At 47.6% G+C, this 26,973-nt stretch overlaps 1 protein-coding gene across 1 annotated transcript; it reads right to left on the minus strand.

Annotated features, from left to right (window-relative positions):
• LOC127395598 (myosin-IIIb-like) lies at positions 1–26,770 on the minus strand. The gene is made up of 30 exons (XM_051642745.1): positions 26,663–26,770; positions 26,512–26,577; positions 26,302–26,432; positions 23,474–23,576; positions 20,872–20,974; positions 20,391–20,412; positions 20,256–20,298; positions 19,417–19,545; positions 18,068–18,176; positions 16,731–16,847; positions 16,203–16,303; positions 15,696–15,782; positions 15,447–15,512; positions 15,023–15,136; positions 13,819–13,930; positions 12,498–12,544; positions 12,115–12,180; positions 11,717–11,836; positions 10,793–10,878; positions 10,497–10,544; positions 9,099–9,146; positions 8,826–8,917; positions 7,434–7,550; positions 6,071–6,177; positions 5,549–5,745; positions 3,512–3,601; positions 2,750–2,915; positions 2,146–2,433; positions 1,800–1,884; positions 1–738 (listed from the first exon to the last, which is right to left on the minus strand). Exons 1-29 carry the CDS (start codon positions 26,768–26,770, stop codon positions 1,804–1,806), a joined length of 2,964 nt encoding a protein of 987 aa, XP_051498705.1. The 3' UTR covers positions 1–738; positions 1,800–1,803.
• Positions 26,771–26,973: the final 203 nt, after the last annotated feature.

Raw genomic sequence — 26,973 nt, forward strand, 5'->3', positions numbered from 1 at the left:
TTCTGTGTGTTCCAAGCTCCCTATCCTCACTGTAAACTAGCGTGTTGTCCAGCCCACCTTGTAGTGATTCTAACCAGGATGAACGGGAGGGTTTCACCAATGGTTCCCTGACTTGAGCTCTGGCTAAGGACTGGGCAGCAGTGTGCCAGAACACTGATGCAAGGGCAGGAAATTCCCTCTGCGGGAAGAACTTCTTGCCCCTTGTCTCATCTCCTGTTCAAGTGCTCCTGCAATGAAAAAACTGGACACATCAGTTTAACTCCTTACTTCCCAAGCCCAGCTACCCTTGGCACTCAGAGCAGCAGACACACAGGATGAAAAGAGAGACAGGACTTGAAGAGAAAGAGGTAGGAAATCAGTACAGGTATCTCTGAGAAAACATGTTGTTTCAAGACATCCAGTTTGTGACTATTAACAGTGCGAGGTGAGGGGTCTCTAGGCACGTTGAAGTATTGACACATGGACTGTCAGGCACTGTGGGACTGTGCAGTGTGGCTGTTCCCATCCTCTCCCCTCTGTGAGGACCAGACTGGTCCAGATATTGCCGTCTCAGCCACTGAGACCAGCTGAGTGCTGATGAAAGTTCATTTTTGCAGCAGTCATGTCTAAAGGCACAGGGCCAGCTGGGTGCAGCAAACACAAAAAGAAAAGAAAAAAGGCTGCTGTATGTCCAGTATGTTCACCGAGTTAGGTAAGGCCCAGCAGCACTGGAACAGGAGAAGGCTGAGCCACTCCAACCTACAAGAAAGTCAAGAAACACAACTCAGTGGAAGACATAAAGGGAGGGTGCCATTCAGCAGTCTCAGTAAGACATGCTCGCAGTTATCTGTGCAAATCCCACGTTTTGTCTTTCTTCTGCCTAGCTTCAGACACAAGGATCAGCTCCTGGGTACATCAGTACCCACCATCAGGCATGGAACAACTGAGTCAAACACTTAAGGCAGAGGATTTTATCAGCCATCAAAGACAAGACAGGACCAAACCAAAAAGCTTCGTTCCAACATGAATTCCTGGGAGCAGAACCACACAGGTAACTCAGTAACCCTGGTGCAGGGCTGCAAGCCCCACAGTGCATCTGAAGCCAACAGCATGCTCTTCAGATCTCTCTCCACTCCCAACTGACACAAACAGAGACTTTTCCAGATGTGCACAACAGCACTAACACTGCTTCCTCCTCGTTTTAGCAACCGAATGGGACAGGGTCTCACCCACTTGGCTGCAGAGGGGAACTAGATGCTTCAGGCAATCAAGGCATGGGACATAGCTAGCTGTGCCAGAAGCACCCTGGCCCACTCCATATAGTCGTATACCCCTCTCAGTATATTACAGCCTCAGTAACCAGCTGTTTCCAGCTGCTGAGGCCTTGCTTAAAGTCCTGTCTGCTGCTTTTTGTATGTTCTCCACCTTGCCCCTGGCTCACTGCTTCTGCCCAGCACCCACTTCTGATAGGTGCCTCTCTCCACAAGCAGATATGTTTTCTGATGGCACGCTTCCTTCCAGCCCTGGGCCTCTAAAAAACTATGAGCTCCCTCCAGCAGCCTTGTTATTGAACTGCAGGCACACTGTGCAGCACAGGTGCTGGGAACCCAATCTTACGCTGATTTTTCCCATTTTTCCTGGTCTTTTTGCAGCCCTGGAATGAATGCTGGCCACTGCCCTCTGTTTTTCCTGTGGTTTCTAGATAGCTGGTAGCCAAGAAATGTTCCAGGTGGAGCAGGAATGCAAGAGCCCCTTTGCTCCTCCATTTACCAGGGAAGCTGCAATTGCTGTCTGCCTTCCTGTGTGCTGCCTCCTCTTACCGTGTCAGTTGGGCTTTATGTCCTTAATGCTGAGAGACTGACAGCAGCTCTGCAGAGAGTTGTTCAAGAAAATGGAAGAGAACTGCTGGAGAAGCAGAGAGACAGCATTAGGAGAGCAGTGACTGGGACACTGGCCACATCACAGCCCCTTCTGTTGTGGACTTTTCGCCAGGCATCTCAGCAACCCTCTCCCAGGGTCTTCTCCAGCCCAGCACTTCCAGTGAAAATAGACTTGACCCACAGACCATCCCATGACTGAGGAGCTACTAGTGGAAGCCTCCTCTCTCCTGCCCCTGGATGGGGCAGCTCCACATGCTCCACACTGGTTGTGGGTGCCTCATCTCACCTGCTGGATTTCCTGCATCGCCAGACGTATGGAAGAATGGAGGTGAGGGAAAGCTTGCCGGTGGCTTCCTTCCTTGTCTGAGCTTGGCTTTTTCATACTGCTCTGCTGGCTTTGGAAATTGTTGTTCTGCCTGTACTGCAAGTGCATGAGAACCTGCTGTGGAGCAGGTTTGTTGGTGGAAGGCCTGGAGGGGCACGGCTGGTCCTCTGGAGGGGTCCCCCCACTGGCAGCTGACAGACCCTGCTTAAGGCACTCCAGATTTTCTGGATCCAAACTCTCACCACTTTTCTGAGGGGAGAAAAGAGCGCATTCAGCAGTGGCTTGCAGACCCTTCACATACCCCAAACAGCTCAACATATTGGAATACCCAGCTGTGCCCACTGCTGACATTCAAGGGGCAGGGAAGTGTCACCCACCCACCAGGGTCTCTCCCACAGCCCAGGACTCCCCAGTGCCCAGCTAGTAGCATTTCCCCAGTGTATGCAGAAGATGCCAGGCTGCCTGGCCAGAATACAAAAGACAGCTGCTGCCACAGTGACTCTATCCACCCAGGGCACAGCCCACACCCCATCCCCTCCTCTGGCTGCAGATCCTTGACACTCACCTGCCCACAGGGCACAGTCAGTGTCTCCATGAAGGGCTGGATGCCCACAGTCTGGTGATACCGAACCAGCTCGGTGAGCGAGGCGTGAGCCCGGTCTTCCCCCAGGATGACATAGCGTGCGTTGGACTGCACCTGGATCAGGTAGTGTCTGCAGCGGCCTTTGCCCCTGGGGAGGGGGGCAGACAGAAACAGTCAAGGCATGGGGCCACAGCATCTCTCTGCGTCCCAGTCATCTCTCCCTGCACTTGTCTCCAGAGGCCAGGTGTGATCAGGAGCCACAGTAACAAATAAGCACGAAGACGTGGAAGATGCACCATGCTGGAATGTCAGACACTGTTCTGGTAGGTGCTGGAGGAGCAATCTCCCCAAGGTTAGTGACAGGAGAACTCCAGCAGCCAGACCCAAACCTCAGCAGACTGTACCACCTCTCATGCTTGTTGTCCACATGAGAACTCTGCCCTGTGCCTTCCCTGAGGCTGTACAAAGACCATGTCCTTGTAGCACTCTGATTGCCCCTCTTCAGACCCTCTTCTAGACTCGTGTCCTCCCGTTAATGCTTCTTTCAACCTTGTTTGCCCCTTTTGGCAAGAGACAGACTCTGCAGTGTCATGTCTGCTACTCCAAACTGTCTGAGGCACCCACAACAGGAAAGGATGAACACCATCCTCACTGGATTTATCTGTGGAGGAGGTTAACTCATTCAGCCATGCATAGCTCAGTTTAGGACCTTCTTTTTCCTCCTCTGCAAGGCTTATTACCTACCTGTATGTCAAGGTGTAGCCTGGTCGACTCTGGCTGATCCGAACTAGGAAACAACCCAAAGGCTTGTCAATCAGCAAGTTTTCAGCTTCCCTGGAAGCAGGAAAGAGTTTTTCAGCAGACAGTGAGAGCTGCCTCTGTGCAGGGACACCCATCCTATCTCATGTTACCATGGTTGTGTGCCCAGTCCCAAAGGAGGCTAGCACCTGCCCCATGTGTTCTCAGCTAGAGGTTTCCAGACTTGCTGGTACAAGGAGTTGTTAGCAGGCTGAGGAGACACAACACTCCTAGTGAAAGCTTCTCCAAGCAGGGCTGCTCTAAACCTGCTCCAGCAGTCAAACTAGTGCAATAGCAACAGCTACCTTCCAACACAGCACATATGACAAAACATAAGGAGGCTGTGCACATATGCATTTCCTACATTCCAGAGCTGACGGAAGAAACTGGGATGCTGTGGGGTAGTGGTGCTCAGCAAAAGGTAAGCCCAGTGCCTTGGACAAACACCAACGTAGATTACACCACTTTGGCTCTCTAAACTTCCTGCTGGAAGTGGGTCTTCCCCCTCTCTGCCCAGTAGACAAAGCACTGCTTTGTGCTTGTCATGTGCCCTGTTCCAGGCTAAAGGTGACTGCAAATCACCAGGGCAGTTGGGATTGCTCTGCTGCTCTGTTACATGACGCTTCATGGAGTCTTAAATTCAGCAGTGGGAAACACCACTTCAAAAGTATCTAATCTTCAGTTTCTTTGAAGGTCTTCAGTCCTTCACTGTGAAGTGCTCATGGCTAGCCTATACCAAATTTTGGACAGTTTTGGCTTCCAGGTGCTAGTCCCTGTCCGGCATTCTTGCATTTGTGGACAAAAGCATTAATGAAAGTGAGGGCTTGTTAATTATCTTTAAAAAAAGAAAAAATGCAGCTACCAGAGAGCTGTCAGCTACAGCAGAATCCTTTACTAAGTTAATGTGCTGTACAATGTCTTTGAGTAATGTTCACACTGACAAACTGATAAAATCCAAGAACTTGTGATCTAATAAGACTGAAGGAGACTTGTAGCTTGAACAGATAGAAGTTCTGAACTGAAACAAGATGATAAAGGTGTTCAAATGACAGGCATGCTTGGCAGCAATGCCCACACACAAGTCCCACCAAATAAGGGACACTGGCACTTAGCAATCATGCAGCACTATAGAATTGTTTGCACACAGGGGAGACTATATCCAGAGATTATGATGTCTACCTGCTAACCCCAGTGTCTGGCTTCTATCTGATCACTGGAATAATCAGCATTTCTCTTATTACCAAACTGCTTGGAAAGTAGTGCTTGGTCCAGCCAAATGAGTGAAGTGTGAGGCCTACTCAGTAGCAAAATTTCAAGCATTCAAACAAAGGCTTTCCCAAAAAAGTTCAAGATTCACAGTCTCATAAACAAAATGCAAGGCTTTGTGCGTGTCTCGTCCAGCCTAAAGGGATGTGAATTCCACCTATGCTGCACTCTCCTTAGATGGGCAGACGTATCAACAGAAAGTCTTCCTTTTGCTATCTCTGGAGTCTTTGGGGGCATCTTGCTACTGGGTACTCATTAAAGCCCCTCTTAATATTTTTAAAAAATTGAATGTACACTGAATTCAGTATTCTCTTGCTGTAAACTGAGGTCAGGTCTCCTCCTAAGGTAAACTGAGAAATAAGAGAACAGTCATAATGAGTCAGACCAAAAGCTCATCTTCATTCCATATCATGTCTCTGTGAATGGTCCACAAGAGGGTAAACGTGTGCATTGCCTCTTCCAGGTACTTCCCAAGCCTCCCTTCCCTGCACAGGATCTGTATTTACTGTCAGCATTTGCATCCTGTGATAGGGAGCTCTGAGCTCCCCCTGCGGGTTTGAAGCTCACAGTCTGAAAGTGGAAGGTTATGCAGGTAGCTGCCATTCCTTAAGGAGGCAAGTACTGGCAAATCCAACCTACACAGTCCTACTAAGGACACTGCAGCTTCTGCCTGCTTCCCACAGCCCCAGCTGTGGCCACTGTGTCCAGGGTACTCACCTCCGACTGATCATCCCATGCAGCCAGCTTGGAAAGGCCCCATCATTCTGCATGACCTTCTCAGCCTGTGTCTCTTTGAACCAGCGGAGAGTTGCTCCTCTCTTGTGATTACTTATTTTTGTCTCTTCTCCAGTTGGTTCTTTTGTTCCCAGAACAGGGCGAGGTGCAGAAGGGTCCAAGTTATCAAAAGGAGTGAACTGAAAGTGAAGAGAGGGGGAAAGTAAGAATGAAAGCAAGGTCAAAAGCAGGGAACCTTTGAAGGGATCACTTTAGAAATGATCCCACTCCTGAGTCCCTTTAGAGAAGATCAGTCACAAACTGCCAAATGATGCTTTCAGTTCCTCAGAGGTCCTGACCATGCTTTTCTAACCACAGTAGGAAAGAATGCTCTCACTTCTCACAACAAGAATGGCAGCCTTCTCCTGGGACCACATGCAGGAGAACATGTGCATGCAGAAGGTGGGAAGAGCAGAGAACCAGCACACCTGGCTAAAGGGCCCCAAGCAGAGATAATACTTGTACCTCTGCTAGCTTGCTGCGTGGCCGTGGGACTGGTGGTTTATCAGGAGGACGGCAACAAGGCTGAGGGCACCACTTCCGGGGCATAGGGACTGGGCGGGAGCTCTTTTCTGCAACGAGGAAAAGAGAAGATGAGATCTAGCATCCAAGATCACAGAATCACAGAATTGTCAGAGTTGGAAGGGACCTCTAGAGATCACCTAGTCCAACTCCCTTGTTTAAGCAGGATCCCCCAGGGCACATTACTCAGAACTGCATCCAGGCAGGTCTTGAGTATCTCCAGAGATGCAGACTCCACAGCCTCCCTGGGCAGCCTGTTCCAGTGACAGTCAGCCTCACAGTAAAGAAGTGTTTCTTCATATTTAAGTGGAACTTCCTGTGTTCCAGTTTGTGCCCATTGCCCCTTGTCTTGTCACAGGGAACTACTGAAAAGAGTCTGGCTCCATCCTCCTTGCACCCACTCCTTAGATACTTGTAGGCATTGATAAAGTCTCCCCTCAGTCTTCTGAGGCTAAACAGTCCCAGCTCTCTCAACCTTTCCTCATGAGGGAGATGCTCCAATCCCCCAGTCATCTTTGTTGCCCTCTGCTGGACTCTCTCCAGTAGTTCCCTGTCTCTCTTGAACTGGGGAGCCCAGAACTGGATGCAGTATTCCAGCTGTGACCTCACCAGGGCAGAGTAGAGGGGTAGAATAGCCTCTCTAGACCTACTGGACACACTCTTCCTTATGCACCCCAGGATTCCATTGGCCCTCTTGGCAGCAAGGGCACACTGCTGGCTCATGGATAATTTACTGTCTACCAGGACTCCCAGATCCTTCAAATGAGGACAGCTTTCCAGCAGGTCCACCCCTCACCTGTACTGGTGCATGGGGTTCTTCCTCCCCAGGTGCAGGACCCTGCACTTGCCCTTGTTGAACCTCATTAGGTCCCTCCCAGCCCATCTCTCCATTCTGTCCAGGTCACACTGGGTGGCAGCACAGGCCTCTGGAGTGTCAACCACCCCTCCCAGTTTGGTATTATCAGTGAACTTGCTGAGGATACACTCTGTCCCCTCATCCAGATCATGGATTAATACAATCCATGAGATCCATCCTCCATACGCCCAGGACAGGGACAGGTTCTGCTGTATGGAGTGTGTGGGAAACACACAGCCCAGCAGACAACCTTCACCACACTGCTTCTGCTCCCCACAGAGAGAGCTGCAGTTTCAAATGGCAGAAACGTCAGCAGCTCCCTGCCCACCACACTGGTGGAGTCTCCAGGCTCAGAAAGCTGAAGGCAGGCTGTCATCACCTGGAGCTTACAGAACCTTGAGGTGATCATTGGACAAATGGCCAAGCACAGGGGCAGTGGGAACAACTCACTTTGGGCCTCTGCTTCCACTGCCAGCTGCTTTCTTCTTTCTCTCTCTGCCTTCTCCTGAGCTCTCAGCTCAGCCACCCGTTTTAGGTAAATCTTTCTGCATCTGAATGCCCTGAAAACTGTTCAGAGAAAAGTTGTGGTTAGAAAAAAAAAAAAAATTGCTCGTCATGCCTTTGTCACTCCCTGGGGAAGCACACTGGGTGATATTCCTACACCCAGGGAAAAGCCCTCAACACTTCAAACGTGTTAATAAAGAGCAATGCAGACTCTACTTGAGCAGGCAGTCAAAACCCCATGAGAACTGTCTTCTACTCTCTAAGCTGCCAGATCAGAGATTTAAAGAAAATCAAATTACAGATCTAAGCTCTCATCTCTAATGCCAAGGCATAGGATACCTAAAAAACAATGTCTCACAGAAGGGCTTCTGTTAATGATCTATCTCCCCAGTACCCTGCTGACATTACTTAGTAAAAGCAAAGCTCTTCCCTACAGGAGATGAGATTTCCACGGTGTCAGCCCACAGGATAACCTTTCCCATAAGCAGCCATCAAAGGGTTCATCAGGAGCTTTAGAGACATTGCATTTTCTTGCCTAGTCTACCAGGTACTAAAGCACATGAACTGAAAGCCACACTTCCTGATTTCACTCTGCCTACACATCTTCCCCATGAGTGAGAACCAGGCACAGCGTGTGACAGCCTGATGTTTGCCATGCTGTACAACACCCAGCTGGAAGCCACTCAGATGCTTCAGCAGTGCAACAACCCATACAGAAGTGGGTTATTGACATACAAGTACAACAGACAAGTACAACAGAGAGTGACCAGGCAGGATGACAGCCTCTTCTTCCTGGTTCCACAGTCCTCATGGAACCTGTACAGAGGGAAGTACCAAACTGCCCACAGTGCCTGTTCTGGAGAAACAGGCTGCCAGAGGAGACACTACCTAGAAAGGAAATTAAAAAAACCACACCAAAGCAAAACTTCATCCCCTTCTTCCTGTTGCTGAAAGTAGGAATGAGATCTGCTTCATTTATCTTCTTTTCCCCCTCCTCAGTTCAACACCACTCACAAATAAGCCCTCACTCCAGAGAACAGTTACCCAGATTTCAGGATGCAGCCAAATCATATGCTTGCCCTGCTCAGCTCAGTTCTCCTGCACATGTGCTTTCTCTTTTCAAGTCTCACACTGTCTGATGGCTCTCCCTGACTGAGGATAAGCACTGAAGAGGTGGGCATCTGCAATAAGCACGCTGACTCCCCAGGGCATTGACATGGAGATGGCCTGCCTTTCCATCATCTGCAAAGGTGGAATGAGGGAGCAGGGACTGGAGAAAAGATTTCCTTGCCCTGATTAGAGATCAGAGTTGAGGGACTCTCTTGCCCCAGCGCTCACCTTTCTGTATGACAACTGTTGCTTTTTCTAGTCGCTCCACATACTTTGCCAACTGTTCCTGGTGCCAATATTTAAAGAAAAGTCGTGACTTCCTGAGAAGTTGGGGAGAAAAAGAAGCAGTGAGAAACAGTTTGTCTAAACTTACACTCAATCACTCTCTGGGCAGGCCTATAGACACAAAGTTTTCCCTAAAGAGAACCAGGTAACAGTCTGTATGTATAAAGTCTCAGCAGTGCATGCCCCTCACTCCCAGCAACAGTGATCCACACCTACCCACATATCCAGCCTGTCAGCTCTGTGCATTCCAGTATCTCCAAGCAGCTGTAAGAGAGGAAAAAAGTGAAATAAATAATTTTCCACCCAAAGCCAGTGCCTTGCAGCCAGTGGTTTTAGGTGCATAAAGGAGGAAAAAGTGCCTCAATGTTTCTGCATTACATTCTCTATCCCCTGTCACCCGATCACATTCAGTAACTGCCAGTCAGTCTGCAGTGCCCCTTGAGGTACCGCTAAGATCACATTCAGGAACATCAGCAAATGGGTTTCCTAGAGACAGATTTCCTTCAGCTCCCTGGGAGGCATTTCTGCGGAGCCTATTTATTCTCAGAACTGTTATTACTCATTCCATTTCCAAACTTTTTGAAGCACATAAGTTACAAGGTCAGCACAGCAAGACTTCCGGAGAAAGTCTGTTTTCCAATTCCAGTTTCCTTTTTCAGAATAGTGATAAAATTTGGGTCCCTCAGAAGATTCACCAACACTTAAAACCAAAAGCAACACTCCAGCTGCAGTACACAGACAGCTTCCTCCCTCTGCCTGCAAATCCAGGCTGTCAAACTGTAGTGGCACTTTTTTTGCTATTATCTCACATAGCAAAGCAGAAGTGGTTTTCCTTCTTTCTCAGCTAACTTCCACCATGCCAGAATCTATCTCCAAAATAATTATTTCCTCAAAAATTTTGTGTCTGAAAACCCACTGTGCTGCCCTTGTACCATCATCTTTCTCCAATCCATGAGATTTTCTCTTGACTTGGGTCTCACTTGGGTTTGCAATTCTTATTAATTCAGTATCACCAGTAAGCTTTCAGGAAGCTCTGTGAAGGCTGGAGGAGCAACTTCCAGGAGGGAACTTTTCCAAGGGAACATTAAAATCCTTTTCTTACAAGAAAAAAAAATAATCACCTGGCTGCCCTACATGCTTCATTTTCACCATCAGTCGCAATTGACCATGGCAGGAAGGAGGGACTGGGAAAGTAGGAAAGAAGAGGTGGAGAGTTGCTGTCCTAGACATAGGAAGTAAAAAGCTGACTGGGTAAGACTGCAGAGCTGGAGGGACATTTATGTGTGTGAGGAACAGTCAGGTTCTGAAAGAGCTGGGGTTATATTATGCCTCCACACATAAACAATTGTTAGACCAGAAACATCCTCTCTATCCTGAGAGATATTTAGTGCTGGCTGCTTGCTCAGCATCATCTTTACCTTCTTCTTCTCCCATGAGGCTGTCAGGAAAAAGCCTGGAGAGGCATCTGGCAACTGTCCTGAGCCCCTGCCACACTGAGTTCAGTGGGAACCCTTGACCATTGTTGTGACTCCCTAAGTTGAGAACATTAGCCAGTTCTCATTCCACAGGATAGCAAGGTTTACAGTAATTGAATTGCTACACAGCAATTCTTACCTTTCTTTTGTGAGAGAAACATCTGGTTTAAGAAGAAGAATTTCATATCTGTGAGAAAAAAAAACAACACAGCAAGCAAGGTAAGATCCACATTCCTGATGTGCTGACCTGACCCATACCACCCTCACAGCAAATAACAATTACCCTCTTTCCCACTCAGCCTCCCACAGCAAAGAACGCCACGATCTCAGGCACATGAACTTAAAAGAGGCTGCTTCCCTTCCTGCCCATATCTGGTTACCAGGGCTGCTTCCCTAACAAAATCTAGTAAGGAACATTCAGAGGTTTTAACAAACCTTTCAGCAAATTCCTCAAATGAGGGTCTCCAGGAGAAACCATCTCTTCGGATACGGATTGTCTCCAGCAGTCCATTGTAACGGAGCTAAAGCAGCACCACAAAGAGGATCAGAGAATCAGAGACAGGTCATTAGGACATCAGCTTGCTCCTCTGCAGCCAGAAATGTCTTCATTCAGTCATAAACTTCTCTATTTCAAAATGAAAAAGGTTCTTTCTGAAAATGTTTCCTTGGTTAAAGACTGAATTTACCATATCCTGTAACTCTGATGATTAAGCACTCTCAGTTAAAAGTTGGAAACCATAAAAAACAATGGCTGAAATAACTTTACCTTCCAGCCATGGGTACTGAGTTGCCTTAGCCCCTTAGAGGATAGCCTTTCAGTTCCAAATCTGGACAAGGAAGTCCTCTGAGGCATGGATGAACTTCCCTCTTAATCCTATCCTTTTCTATATACATTAAACAGGCCAGAGAGCTTTCTGAACTCTTCTAATAATTTTCAGTATTCTTTAAAGCATCTGGTTCTCAGACCTGACACATTATCCAAGGACAGTCATGGCAGCACATTTCAGCCCCTATCAAAGCAATCCCATCTTGGCTCCTATTCATAGTTGCCCTGGATGATGGGTGAAAACTGTCTTCTCCAAGAAGCATTATATTTTTGTAGAGTACCACTGTCTGTACAAATTACCATCTAGGAGTTGCAAAGATGAATCTCAGTGCCTGACAAGCAGATCTCATTGCATTCATGAAAAATAAATGGAAGAGAAATAAGACTGCAAAAGCTGGACATACCAGACTGTGTCACAAAAACAGCCACGTACCCAGAACTTTTACCTGCATAAAAAAGCATGCCTACTCTTTCTCTTGCAAGGGGAGAAAGGCAAGGCAGAAATACCTGTAAAGGATGCAGCTTTTCCTTACCTGCAGCAGTACCACCTGGCTGTCCACCACACCTGGCTCCTTCTGGCTGTTGGGCTTTATACAGCGCACGAAGTGTGGGTTGGCAGAATACAGCCTCTCCATGAGCACCATCAGGGAATGCTGGCAAGGGCAGAGAAGGATAAACAGTTCAGCAAGCCAAAGCACTCTCAGAGCCCAGTGTACAACATCCTGCAGCGAGAACTGTCTTCCCACCCCACTGCAACTTTCAAGGCTCTGATAACAACTGGGTTGCTCCCACTATGATGAACTGTACTTGGCACCCCGAAAAGACCCTGTCTAGATGCTGAATGCTTTAACTACACTTAGACGCCTGGAAGATTTCACTAAAATATCATCACACTCATCTCCAGGGGCACTGCAGGGCAGCAATACCTCACCCGGAACTGAGCTCCAGCAGACTGTTTCCGTGTGCTGTTGAACTTGCCAGCTGCTCCTGGTATGACCTGAAACCAGACCCAAACAAAAGATCACCCCTGGAAGATGTGCTTGATTGCCATCCAAAGAGCTCTGCTGGAAGGTGGATGGCAAAAAGGAGAGAGAAAGGATTTCAGTGGGGGAAAGACAAGTTAAACATGTCAGCAGAAGCAAACAGAAAACCCAGTAAAAAATAAAGGAGAAGTTGCTGCCAGCAAGATCGCAATCTGCTCTTATTCTCAACCAATTTCTGTCTGCTTTAATTTTCAGCCAGTTTCTCAAGTAATAAATATCAGGTAACTATGCCATCTTATATCAATTGCCATATGGTTTGAAAGTGCAATACCTTGGCTTTCACGTAAGGCATCAGTGTCCCTGTCCTGGAGACAGTGGCTGGAAGAGCAGAGACAATAGTTAATTTTGTACCTTTGCTCATGATCAACCATGCCTAAACAATCAACCATGTCTAAACATTCAAACCTCACTTCACACACAAGCCTCCCTACACATACTGAACCACACATGGGGCATTAGGCCTCACAATGTGGAAATACAAGGAAAGAGCTAAAAAAAGGGAGAATAAAATGCAAATATATGAAGTATACAATGCAGGCAGTATTATTTTCTGTCACTGAGCCGACCAGGCAATCAGGTTACTGAACAACCTTAAATGACCTTCAAAAGGTTTATCACCAATGGGCATCTCACAATGCAGTAAAACAGCAAATGGGAAGATCACCTGTAACTGTCAAGGTGAGAGGTTATTTAGCCAAATAGTTTAAAACTAATTTACCAACAAAATGAAAATTCAGGCAAGCTGAATTTACAGAAGTATCTAGTGACAGTCTTGCATACCTTTGATTCAAGAGTCTCATGTGGATTTCGGGACCACAGAATGGTTGAGGTTGGAAGTGACCTCTGGAGGTCACCTGGGCTAACCCCATTGCTCAGGAGGGCCACCTACAGCCATTGCCCAGGAGTGGACAACCAATCCGAGAACACATTTTCTCTGTTGTTTAAGAACTTTTAAACAGTTGGGGCAAGACTAATTATCTTCAGTAAAAGTGTGGAAGAGGTTAAGAAGAAAGATACTTCTAAGCAGAAGAGCTGAAAAAACACAGTGGAGAACAGAAATGAAATTCATCAGTTACTTGTAAATCCCAGAAAGTGGCATCGATTTCACAGGACAAAAAGAAATACAAAGATTTCTGCAACAGAAGCACTGTGTTCAGTCAGACAAATTGCACGGAAGCATCCACCTGACTTTTCTTTAAATGTTTACTTTCAGAGAAGCCTTGAGAACTCCAAGGGTTTATCAATAACTGGAAAAAGGGAGTCTAAGTGGTGAGTGAGAAATAACGCATGACCTCGGATTTTTTAAGTTTTACCTGAAAACCAAATTGTTTTTGAAAAGGATAATCTCTACATTCATTGCTTATGGCTTTGCAGCACTCTGTTTTCAGTGTGAAGAGCTGGAAGCTATCACCTTGTCCAGCTTAGTTTCTAGACAAAAACAGAACATATGGAAAGAGCCAGTGAAGGCAGTCTCCCTGGGACTGTTAGCTGTGCAACACACTCCCAGCACACAAGCCTCATCCCCACACTTCACTTCTGCCAAGGTGGGCCTTGATTCATGTGGGACACCCTGTCATAGCAGAGGGACTTGCCTGTGAACAGCATACTGAGCAAGGGGGTGATGCTATTAATGAAGAGCCCACGGATATTGGCTGGCAAGGTGTCTCTGTTCTTCTCCAGAAAGCCCCCAGCTGTATATTGCACCTAGGGGAAAGGGAAGCAAGTCACTAAGGCCAGCAGGGCTCACAGGCTTCCTGAGAAAGCCACCTCCACAGCTTGCCAGGAGCAACTGATAAATTGAATGTATAGGGCTGGAATGTGAATTCGGTGAATGCTTGTGTGCACCATTCAGGTGCAAATCCTGAGGAACAAGACCTTTCAGATGGCACTGAGGCAGCAGAACCACAGGAGAGCAGCACAACACTGAGACATCCACCTTTTCATGTCCACCTTTTCTCGGTTATGAAGTTTCATTTACTTTTGGTTTATGCTTCACTCTTTTCCTTCCTCCCCCCCTTTTCCCTTTGAATAGACTTCCATCCTGTTGTCATGCATGCCCTTGTTTCCCTTTCTCCCTTGCTTTCTCATCTCCAGCCTGCCACTCAGTTTTCCATGCTGGGTGTTAATTTTTGTAATAAAGAATGTCACAAGTAATAACTTAGTCAACAATGGTGAGATTAGATTACTAAATTGCATATTACAATGACCTGAATTGTCATGTCTGCTCCTGCTTCAAAATCTGTCCCAAATCAATTCACTGCATTAGGGCCAATGCTTTCAAAACTGATAATAGGAAGGGTACATGCAACAGTCCAAAACCTCAAGCTGAATGTATAAATAACTGGCTAGATTTTCAAAACATTAATTACCTGGTTGCTCTCACTGTCTTCCTCAGTGTTTGCAATAAAATAGTGACTGGTGTGCTCTGGAATCCAACAGGTAAAGGTAAAGGCTTTAGACCATCCTTTGGTGCTGCACAGTGGATGCAGGGCTTCTATTTTATAAAGGACTATTTTAAGACTAGAGCTCCAACAGAACGATGATGAGTGCAGCAGACTCATCTAATACCCTATGCTTCCCACAGCTAACCCCACTTTCTTTGGGGGTCCTCTCTTTCTATACCTTCTACAGAAATTGCAGTGAATTCTAGAAAGCAGCTCCGTGGGAACACATCACTTCTGTTATTACCACTGTTGGACCATACACTCCTTAACATTAAAGCCTTATTTGTCCAGCAACACATTTGCCCCCTTCTACACATCTAAAACCAGCCTCCTTCCTGCAAACAGTACGTACTTTTCCAGCATAGTGAAGGATGCTGAAGCTCAAAACACGGCCTCGGCCTGGCTCAAAGTGTAAATTCCCCTTGAAGCTGCTGTTTAATTTATCCACAAATGTTTTATCAGTTGCCTGCAAGAAAGCAGATTGAATAATTAAACAATAAGGCTGCAACAAGATCACAGCACCTGGAAGCAAAACAAAATGTTGGAAGTGGCCTTGGAAAACTGTGGAACGGTTTTTGTACTCTCTTCTTCTCCGCAGGGATGCCAGTATCATTAGATTGTCCTTGAGGTGACTATCTCATCAGTCACACATGGGGACACTTCTGTTCATCCTGCTCTTGGAAGCCACACTCCAAAATAAAATCTCTCTCTGCAGCCCAAATATTTATTTCTACCTTCTCCAACACTATCTTCTTTCCCAACTATCTCATGCATACCTGAGGAAACGCACTCTGCTCATCCAGAAGAGACAGAAGCCCAAGTGGCTTGGCCAGGAGTAGGTTCTGCAGGAAAGAAGACACATTAGACATATCTAAAGCAGTACAGGGCATCCACTCTCACCTATGCCACCCTTGGAAGAGGTTCTTCCCAGGTACATCTCCTCCTCAAGTACATCTCCTCCTCAAGTACAAGACTCCTCTCTTGGCTGGATGGAGCACTTCCCTTCTGTCAGTCCTCTCACTCACCAAAACAGGTTCATTGTTGTTGAATGTGATAGTCTCCCAAGGCAGCTCTTCTTCCTTATAGGCAGCCTGTTCCAGCTGGAAAATGTGCTGAACAAGAGAAAAAAGAGGTTGGAGCATCCAGCAGGCTTGGCTAGATAACTGTGATTATCCTCCTTCCCCCACCAAACACAGGACAGAAGCATAGCTCTCTCACCCATGGCATGACAGGCCCAAGATGAAATTGCTGTTCTGCAGGCCTGTCACTCACTGATGCTGGTGCATAAAGCTGGAAAACTTCTCAAAATGACCCTGCTCTGCCAGCTTTGGTCATTGCTTGACCCTTCCGCTTCTTCCTTCCCTGCCTCAGTGGCTCCCCTGCCACAGCAGAGAAGGTTGCTGCTCTTTACTTTGATTCAGTGATCAACATTTGTGCCCTTCCAAGCAAAAGACCTGTTTTTCCCTAAGCTCTCCTTAACATGCCAGGTAGATCAGTGCTTTGCTTTCTCTGCCCCACAAGGTGAGACTTACATGGTTGAAGAAGTGCTGCAGCTGCTCATTGGCCAAGTTTATGCAAAGCTGTTCAAAACGATTCACTGCAAAGTTTTCAAACCCAAAAATATCCAGGATACCTACAAGAGGGAAGATGAGCCCATCATGCAGACCTTCCCTGCAGACAGCTGCCATGCCCCAACACACAACTAAATGTCCCAGCACCCAGCTCCTGTGGCACGTGGAAACGCCACTCAAGTCACCAGTGGCACTTCTCCCAGAACCCACCTTGGAGAATCAGTTAATAGCCCTACTCCCACCCCCAGCTCCCCTGCAAAGCCCAAGTGCTCCAGAACGACAGCCCCACAGCTGCTTCAGACCAACCAACTGCTCAGAGTTGGCCAAGGCCCTACAGACTTCATACTGCTGGCCAGTATCTCCAACGTGGTCCTCAACTGTGGATCCCTGCATGCAACTTCCGCGAAACCTCATATTGTGCCTTTCCTTTGGTGTGGCTGAGGGACACACATCTGAGGACAGAACAGGAGCAAGGCAGGCAGAACTCACCTATCTCCCTCAGTTCCACCTCAGGATCCACATTCTCAGCCAGCAGCTCATTGATCTTGCAAACAATCCAGCCAAATACTCGGCCATATGCCACCTTTGCAATGGAGTCCCGAGCATCTGCACAAGGACAAGAGCAGGTCACTGAAGGGCTCAGAGGAGAGTAGGGAACCCAGCACACAAGCTGCCTCAAGACATTCACCTCCAGCAACAGCATCTAGTGGTGTATGAAGCTCTTTTAAAGATCAGATAAACATTAGATATCTGTCTGGTTGTCCCTGCCCTCTGCACACTTACACAAGGGCTTTCATTCTGAAATCTTCACAGCCTTTCTACAAGACCATATATGGCACACTATGGCACCTGTGAGACCATCTAAAAAGGAAAATTTCATTTCCAAAAAAGTCCAGCCACTTTTTAGAATATCCAGAGACTTGCTTTGCTCTCTGAAAGTCTACTGGGTATAGAACCCACCAAAGCTAAACCAAGAAGGAGCCTCCAAGTTGTACTTAGAAAGCTGAAGGGTTCTGTTCCTCCTAGCCCACAGCTGCAAAATACTGAAACACCATGGGCAAGAGGAGGATGCAACTGGTTGTAAATTTGCTGACATCTACGAAGGAGACATACTGCATGATGGAAGATGAAGATTTTATTATCTAAAGTGATGCAACAGAAGACATTTGGGAAACAGCAGCAGCTAAATGCCCATTTTCAGTTTTTTCTGTCATTTATTTTAAGCAATAATCTAGAAATCCTGGGATTTCATGCTTTTTAATTTATTTTTAAAGAATTTTTTCTTTTAAGTGAACCCTTTTGTGCAGATTATATTGGATTATTTTTTTTTCTTATTGGAAGGGAAAATAACACCTTGTGCTTGCTACTTCAACATACTCTCCTCTCACCTTACTCCTTCCCTGATAACACTTTATCTCATTGTTTCTCTCAGTTATTTCTCCATGATTCTCTGTCATTTCTCCATCTACTACCTAGAGCTTTGCACACTGCAAACACCCTGCAACAGGAGACTTTCCCTCTTTCCTACAAATATCTACAGTTTACTTCTAGGCAGGACTGAGGGAGAGAGCAAAGTTAATTCCTCAGTTTCTCATTTAATCTCTGCAGTCTCCTGGAGATGAAACAAAAGCAGCACTCATGGTCCTACATGTTAGTAAGAGACTAAACAGATAAACACTGATATATTCGCCGCTGTGCAGTAGGAACAAAGAGGCACAGACAAGCATCTTTGTTCCCAGCAAGTGGCACATGTGTGGGAATACCCTTCCATCAAATACGGGTCAGTTTTTCTAGCCAACACATCTGCAATTCATTATATTTCTTACCTTCTGCTTGCTGCTGGGTGTGAAAACGCTGGATCTGCTCACCTCGGGTCACCGACATTGTGCAAATAAGGCATTTTAGCAGTTCATCTTCTTGGACTCCAAACTGACCCTGAGAGAGAGGAAGCAGATCAGGACAGTCAATAGTGAACTCTTATTCTACTTGTGAGCATCCTATCTCCCTGCATCTGTGTAGCACCCAGTGTAACAGAGTCATGATTCAGATTAAGGCCTCTGAGCTCAGCTGCAAGTATTACTGTTAACATCTCACAACACTGGAGTCAAACACAGGCTCTGAGATATGTATCACCCCCGCAGTGACCAAGCTCATGCTTGCACTTCTCTGAAATACTTTCTGGTTTTGCTTTCCCAGTGCTGCCACCTTGCACCTTCTCCGGGAGCCACGCCAGTCCCTGCTGAGTGGCTTAATCACTTACTGAACAGCACCACACCAAGGCAACTGTGAAGGTGCTGAGGCATCCGAGCTTTAGCAGGCATCAGAGCCAAACCAACCCACAAGATACAGGAAACAGAGGAGTCAGACACAAGTGAAACCCTCAGTGATTGCTTAAACAAGAATTCCCCTCCCCTGGGCAGAAAACAAGAAGTAAAAAAAAAAAAGCTGGTTCCTGAACAGATGTAGGCAGTTGTTTCAGGTATGGTGTAGGAGGGAAACAGGCAAAGGGATAGGAATGGAAAAAAAAAATCCCAAGGGTGCTGGGATTTCAAATAGGTCAAAATAAACAGACACAGAAAAGGCAGAAATATATAACTTGTTTCTGTTCTTAACAAAGCAAGACAATGTATCACCCCATATGATAAAAATGGGATGATCCTGGGGAACATATACCTCTTAATCTGTTATAATTGCATGTGAAATAGTAAAAAGTTTAGTTGCCCATAAGCAACAAAAATGATAGCAGTCAGGTGGTATCCTTCAAAAAGATTTGTCAGAACCACAGAACTAGCATTCAGATACTGCACATTTGAATTACTCCAAGGACCTACCATGCTTACTAACAAATAACATCTGATTTTAAGAAGATTGTGTTGTATGAAGTCAGCAAGGCACATGTGATATTACCACATGCACGACACTGCTTCTGGAGAGTGAAACAGAGAAATAGAAGCTGTGAAAGATCTCTTTGGACATGAATAGCAGTGAACACAAATGCAGTCACGGGGTGACACAGTGCATTTCCGGAATAAACTCCTTGTTCTTCAGAAGCCTGCATGCTCTGAGGCAGGAACAGCCTCTCGCATCTCTGTCAGGAGCAGCTCCTGCAGTCACAGTGTCAGTGGGAACCAGCATCATATCAATACAGTTTCTGTCAGCTCTTCTTGTGACTCACCGCTGTAGCCTTCAGCCATCCCTGGGACGCTCCGCTCACTTTTACAGACCCATTGCTCTCCTCAGGCTCAAAGGTCACATTGCCCAGAGACAACATACCAGCCAAGATAGTCTGCATGTCCACTTGCTCCTAAAACACAGAAGAATGGTGACTGAAAACCTATCAGTGTGTACCATGCACAACATGGAGGCCCCAGAAGCTGGAGAGGTGAGGGAATGGCACAGGTAGCCTGTGGGAAAAGGCTCTATACAAAGTCGGACAGACTTCGCTGGTTCAGAAAGCAATATGGAAAATACAGAGGAGAAAAATAGGAATGAACCTCAAAACAGCAGCCAGAAAGAAACCCTGTGCCTGCAGGAAGCAGAGTTGGAAATTAAACAACCCGAGAACTGACCTGTTCTTGGAATCCCACCATGTCAAGGGCATTGCACACCTCTTGGTATTTGTGCTTCCAGCGCTGAACTACATCCTGTGTACCAAACCATCCACTTATGTACCTGAGAAAGTGCATATCCCATAAAAACCATCACACAGTCAGCATAGCAAGCCAGCCCTACCCAAAAGGAACAAAGCAGATCAGCAGCAGTGGAGACTTGAGAGGGAAAGAAACTTTTCCATGGTAATACAGCAAAGACACTTCAGACCTCCCAGCTTCCATGATGACCCGCAAGATCCCTTCATGTAGCATCAGTCAGATCCCACCTCCAGCTTCCCTTCATCTGTTTACCTGTACCAGTCTCCACAGGTAGAACCACAGGACAGAGGTAGAGGCCTCATTTTGCTGCTCTCCCCTTCACCCCCCATCAAGAAGTCTAAGCTAGGTTCTGCCTCTGAAGTACCTGTAGAATGAAGGATCCAATAGCCCATACATCTCCTTTTCCTCTGCAGAGAGTCCAGCAAACATGTAGTAGAAGATATGGAAATTTCTCTCCCTGATATCTTGTTGCACTACCCGTGACTTCTCCAACAGGTACTCACTCAGCTTCGCACCTCGCACTGCACAGAAGAGTGACAGGGTAAACTTTGCACTTGGGGACATGAAGCTCACTGAGCTATCCCAGATCTCTCATTTGGCAATAGGCACACGGAATTGTCTTCCTTGTGTGCAACACCCTCTAGTATGCCCAGCACCCTGGGCTTCTCCATGCTTCCCATCATCTTAGAGATGTCTGCTCACCTCCTTTAGCAGCAATCAAGACTCCTGGCACCACGAAGTATTACTGAAACTTCCTTTGCATTGTCACCCCCATATCCTTCCTGTATTCCCACCACTGTCTAAACCCAGGTCTTAGCCTACAGCTGTAGCTGCTTTAAGATTTTACTTACTTAACTGCACACCCATCCTCCAGGGAGTCAAGTGACAACATTTCACTCTCCACAAGTTCTGGCTACTCAGTCCACTGCCTCAAGTGCCTAACCACCTCCCAAACTAGTCATTGACCTTTTTGACTTTACCTGTATTCTTATGGAAACGCAGCTGTATGTATTTTCCAAAGCGGCTGCTGTTGTCATTCATCACAGTCTGGGCGTTGCCAAAAGCTTCAAGCAATGGATTTACCTAAACCAAGTAGGCAAGCAGAACAAGCATTCTTCAGATTAGGTGATCCAATCTAATTTACTTTGAAAAGTTCAGCTTTAGCATTTACTGTTCAACATTCAGCACCCAAGAGCATCTATTTTATCATGGCCTGGATAAAAGGACTGAAAGCAGCAAGTATAACAAAGACATGGGATCACTGAAATTAAGCAGAAGCAAACTGATTCATCTCAGAAAGATCATTGACTCATTTGTCAGAAGATAAGGTTGTTGTAAGAGGTTTCCACAAAGCACCTGACATAGTATCAGTAGATAATTTGACTGCTATACTACAACAATAAACAAGGCAAACATGGCACCCAGTAAACAGAAGCATGATAACTTAGCTACTGAAATTTGTAGACTGCATATAGCTCAGGACAGTGAATGACAAAGAATACCAATAAAGAATTAATGCAGAATAAAGAATCATAATAGAACAACCAGCCCAGCTTGGTTAACTGGATCCAAACAAGGTGAAAGGACAGTTTTTCTACTTTTGAGCAAAGAATGACTGCTGATTGGAAGAACAATGCCTTAGGGTATATGCTGGGCAGCCTCCTGAGCACAGCTTTACAGCTGGACACTGTAATCCCAAAAGGACTAACTTAGCCCTTCAACGTATCTACAGGAAGCAAATTAGATTACTATTATTTCTTTTGTAACCTCCAGGTTTGCAAAGAGCAGCTCCGCTGGACTGAAGTGAACTTTGTTTCCAGTGCAGGAACTGCAGGCCAGCTACCACATTGCCTGTCAGGTCTTTTAGGCTCCTTTAGGCCAGGCCCTCAGCTGGCCAGGCACAGCTGCTTCCTGAACCTGCTCAGATCAGAAGCAGCTTGGTAGTGTGGCCCAAGTCAGCCATAAGTGGAGCCAGCAGGTAGATCAATGCCATGTTCCCACAACAGAGCACAGGCATTCACCTTGATCTACTGTGGATGATACCACACTGAAACAGCATGCCATTCCAAGCCCAAAGCATGGCACAATGTATTTGGTTTGTGTGGCAAGATTTGGTGAAGGGGAGGCTATAGGGATCAGTTCTGTAAGAAGATACCAGAAGCTTCTCCCATGTCCAACAGAGCCAGTACCAGATGGATCCAAGACAGGCCCACCAATGGCAGATATCCACCTGCAGCCCATGAGATCTGTGGTGGAGCAGGTGGATGCCTCAAGGAGCCTGTGACCCCGTGAGAAGCCCATGCTGGAGCAGGCTTCTGGCAGGACCTGGGGACCAGTGAAGAAAGGAGCACAAGCAGGAACAGGTTTGCTGGCAGGACTTGTGACCCTGTGGGGGACCCATGCTGGAGCAGTCTGTTCTTGAAGGACTGCAGCCCATGGAAGGAACATACACTGGAGCAGTTCGTGAAGAACTGCAGCCTATGGGAAGGACTCATGTTGGAGAAGTTTGTGGAGGACAGTCTCCTGTGGGACGGACCCCATGCTGGAGCATAAGGAGTCCTACCCAAGGAGCAAGAAGCAGCAGAGACAAGTGTGATGAAGTGACTGCAACCCCTTTGAGAGAGGGAGGTGGAGAAATCAAGAGTGAAGTTGAGCCTGAGAAGAAGGGAGGTGTTGGGGAAGGTATTTTAAGATTTGTTCTTATTTCTCATTATCTTACTCTGATGTTAATGGGCAAGAAATTAAATTAATTTTCCCCAAGTCAAGTCTGTTTTGCCCATGATGGTAATCACTGGGTGATCTCCCTGGTTTTACCTTGACCTACACAAGCCTTTTTGTCATATTCTTCTCCCTGCAACCCTGAGATGGGGGAGATAGAGCAGCTTGGTGGGCAACTGGTGTTCAGCCAAAGTTAACTCAGCACACACAAATCTCTCTGGTTCTACAGGAAACCTGAAAACAAAGACTTTAAAATTAAGTAGTCCAAGAACTTAATCTATTACATGGAAGGTTAAGGTATGATTTGCTAAAAAATCCCTACAGCTCCCTGGGGTGCAATCCCAATGGAAATACTTCAGATCAAAGAGACAAGTACTTATCTTTCAAAATCAGTTAGCAAAGGCATATGAAAACGGCAAAGATGAAAGTAGCCAGTTAGCAGGTATGTGCCAGACAGTCAGTATAAGTAACCAAGCAAAGGTGACAGAAGGCTGTGTGGATTCTCCATTCCTGTGTACCATTAAATTCATGTTTCATATTTTTAATACAAGTCCTTGTGCTATCTCAAATAGGAAATTATTTGGAAAAGTGCCCCTAATCCCTTGTCACAGAGAACATTCACGATTGTTTTCTATCATTCAAGATACCACTAAATTCCCAGCAAACTGAATTACTAACCTACCAACTCTTCCAGTTTGTGGCCAGCTATTTCACCATCCTTACCCACTATTTTCTTATGTGTCTTGTTTTGCTCCCTGACTTCCAGTGGTGATTGATTCATCAGCAGGCTTTCTGAACCTAGATCAAGTTGTCTTGCAGCAGTGCTGCTTCTGCACCTCCAAGCACGATCCTGTAATGACCTACCTGAAGGATCTGCTGCTCCAGCTGCAAGTTGCCTTTGCAGAGGTTCATTATGTGCTGCAACAATAGCTTCGTACTCTCTGTTTTCCCTGCACCACTCTCTCCACTGCCAAGAAAAAGCAAAGGAAATTACAGCAGTTGTTTACTTGTCCTGCTCTTTATGCCTTCGTGCTCCGTGATCTCAGAGTCCTCTCCTGTCTGAGAGTTTCACAGCTTTTTCAGCTCAACTGTGTGTGTGAACTCGCACCATAGCTTTATGCAGCAGGTCCCACAAGGTCCTGCCCCTCCCCAAGGGAATATTTCCCCATCTGCAAGGAGATACAGACATAGCCCATGCCATCACTTCTGCATGGGGTGCACTGGACAGACCATTTTCTCTGCTTCTTAAGAGAAAATATATCTAACTTCTGGAAAACCACCTCCTTCAAAAGTGAGCTAATGCATCAACTTCCCAGGTGTGCTGGAGTCAACAGCTTCTTCTTTCTCCAAAGAGATTTGCCCGATCCACCTCATATCCACAACGGAGTACTGATCTTGAGACACTGTGGCCATCTCAAACCTCAGGTGCTTCCCACATTCACAGGCAGCAGCTGGCTGAGAACACAGACAGGCAGCCTTAGAGCTGCCCACCTGCCCGCAGCAGCAGCGTCGCTCTGCTGTCATGTCTGCCCTGTGCCTCCACCTCCAAGTCAAACAAGCAGTACTTGGAAAGTGCAGTTTCCCCTGTCCTGGGAGGAAGAACAATCAGCATACAACATGCCCTTGACTGACAACATCACGCCGGCAGAGAACTTTAGCCTATGCATAGAAAAAAAGCACCATCGGGCAGGAAATGCTGAAGGTATGCTTGAGGGCAGGTCTCTGCTTCCACATCCGACCTTTGAGCACCTGGTGTGGCTTTACTGCTTCGTGTCAAGTGTCTGTCACAGGTGGCTAAATTCCTGATACTATGACAGATACTGATCTCAAGCACAGACCAGGCCATCACTATCCAAAAACGCACAAACAAAATAAAGGCCATTTTGTCAGTTGAAAACATGCCATCCAGACAGTGCCCCTGATCAGTATCTAAAATAATTTAGGTGGTTTTGGTTTTTTTTACAGTTATTTCCTTCCTCCACAAAAGCACTATCAGTCAGCACTCCCACAGCTCAAGCTTGTCCTTGTACACTCTGAGTACAACAGCTTCAGCAGGTCCTGTAAACATGATGCAGCTGCGGGTGTGTAACAGCCACAGGCTGTGAAGAAAAGCATAGTCAACTCCAGGAAAACCAAGTGCTGTACCACAGCATATCCAGGCTGTGACTAATGTCCGTTGGGATTGGGAAGGCAAGCGCAGCCAGTAGCATATGCAGCACAGGACAACTTGGTTGCAATTAGCGTTATCACCTGGGGGCAGCCACTGCCTTCAGCATCAGCCTCTGGAACATGCTATTCACACCTTCTAGACTAAGCTGGAGAAATCAAAGACACCACAAAGGACAGCAGAGCCTGAAGCATCCCCATGCTGTTCTGATGCACTCCGGTCCAACATGAGTGACTTCCTCCTCTCCCTCCCCCCCAGCTTTGCTCATGCCAGGTAATCTTACTAATAAGTGTTCCACCACTTGCAGAGAGCCAGATCATGAACTTCCTTGTGATAGCAACACATACATGGGTTGCAAAATGCACAGGAATAGCTCAGACTCTCACCTCCCAGACCACAAACTGCTGGCAGAAAACAATTAGAACACTGATTTGCTGGCAAACACCCACTGGTTGCTCTTTCTTCTCTTCCATCTCCCAAGACAAATGCTATGACTGTTCTTCATCCCTAAGAGCTCTACCTGCAGCTCTTACACCTGCTGACTCCAGGACATCAGCTTCATGAGAGCACTGGTACAGATGGCCTGCAGACCAGAGAAATGAGTGGGGCTCAAGTGACCCTCAGGGTCAGCTCTCAGTCCCACCACAACAGCCAGGGGTGATTCAGCAAGTCATTTCCACACTGTGTAGACTGAAAATACTGATTAAATGATCAGAAGGCAAACACAAAGAAGGAAATATTAAATCAAACAAGCTGACAGTGTTTTAACTGACATGACATTTAAACTATTCTCTACAATACCGAGAAAAGACAGTGAGTGTTAGGAGGCCTTCTCTGCTAGTTGATGCTGTTTGAAGCTTCCTCTGCTAGCTGATGCTATCTGCTGCCCTACACAGTTTCAGCAGAACAACAGTGACATAGTGGAGTGAAATGTTCGTGACACTGACACACTCCTTGCTTAAAAGAGCCCATTTTTTTCCTTTCTAGTGCACACAATTGTCCACGACAATAAGATTTTCCCTGACCAGATTTCCAAAGGACTGAATTAAAAAAAGCTTCTGATATTCTTTCTGCTGCTCTTTGCTTATACGTGGGAAGCTCCACACCACCAACACATGTTCATTTCATTATTTACCACCTGCAGTACAGCAGTCACACTGGGAGTTGTTTTGCCAAAGGAGAGCACCCTATGGTGTTGCCCAGAGGGGGTTAAATCTTTCCAGAAATAAAAAAGCAACATATCTAGCTGTCCTGGCAGATGAGCAGCTCGACGGGAGCCGGCTCTTTGCCGCACACCTCCCCTCGCCATCTGCCCGCTCTCCTGTCCGGGAAGTGGACGGGTTGGGAAGAGCGATGCCTCCCAAGCGCAGCTGGGTTTGCCTCACCGACCCCATCACGGGTGAGCTCTGCCTGAACCTGCAGCGGGGAGAGCCCAGGGACGGCTCGCTGCCTGCCGCCCGGGCCACCGCCTCTGCCCGGCTCTGGCGAGCCCCCAGCCCGGCCCGCTTGCCCACCCTGCCCTCACCTGATGACAATACACTGGCTCTTAGGCTCGCCGCCCTGGTAGCCCAGCATGGCGTGGTAGGCCCGGCTGGCCACGGCGAAGATGTGGGGTGGCAGCGTGCCCTTCTGCTGGCGCCGGTACTGCTCGGAGACCTGGGGGGAAGCGGCGGGGAGAGGTGGGGAAGGGGCGGGGGGGCTGCGGGGCGCGGCCGGCGGGGCCGCGGGGACTCACCTCTCTCCCGTAGAGCGGCAGGGGCTGGAAGGGGTTCATGGCGATGAGGATGTCGCCGACATCGGTCTGGTGGAGACGGGAGAGAGAGCCCGTCAGCCCAGCGCCCGCCGCCGCCGCCGCCCCCGCCCGGCCCCGGACCCCCGGCACTCACGTAGATCTGCTGCCGCAGGAACCGCTCCCGCAGCCCGCCCAGCACGGCCGCCTCGTCCAGCTCCGACAGCGCCGCTAGATCCGCGGCCGCCCCATCCCCCGGCGACATCGCGCCGGCCCCGCGCCGGCCCCGCTCGCCCCGCCGGCCCCGCTCGCTCCTCCCAGCTCCGCCCAGCTCCGCCCGCCGGGGCGGGGCCGCCGTTTGAACGCGGGGCGGCGGCGGGGAGCGGCAGGTAACGGGCGGCGGGGGCCCCGTCGTGGGGCTGCGTGTGCCCGGGGGTGCCCGGTCCCCGCCTCGGCGTGCGGGGCGGC

This window comes from Apus apus, chromosome Z, assembly GCF_020740795.1.
Source record: "Apus apus isolate bApuApu2 chromosome Z, bApuApu2.pri.cur, whole genome shotgun sequence".
Taxonomy (NCBI): domain Eukaryota; kingdom Metazoa; phylum Chordata; class Aves; order Apodiformes; family Apodidae; genus Apus; species Apus apus.

What these genes read in the sequence shown, in the direction of transcription:
- LOC127395598 (XM_051642745.1), bottom strand. Translation starts at nt 26,770, where the DNA reads ATGTCGCCGGGGGATGGGGCGGCCGCGGATCTAGCGGCGCTGTCGGAG. An exon ending in GGTGGAACTGAGGGAGATAG is followed by an intron (nt 16,304 to 16,730) that starts GTGAGTTCTGCC and finishes TCCCTCTTGTAG; the next exon opens with GTATCCTGGATATTTTTGGG. An exon ending in TGCCTTACGTGAAAGCCAAG is followed by an intron (nt 12,181 to 12,497) that starts GTATTGCACTTT and finishes GTCTGGTTTCAG; the next exon opens with GTCATACCAGGAGCAGCTGG.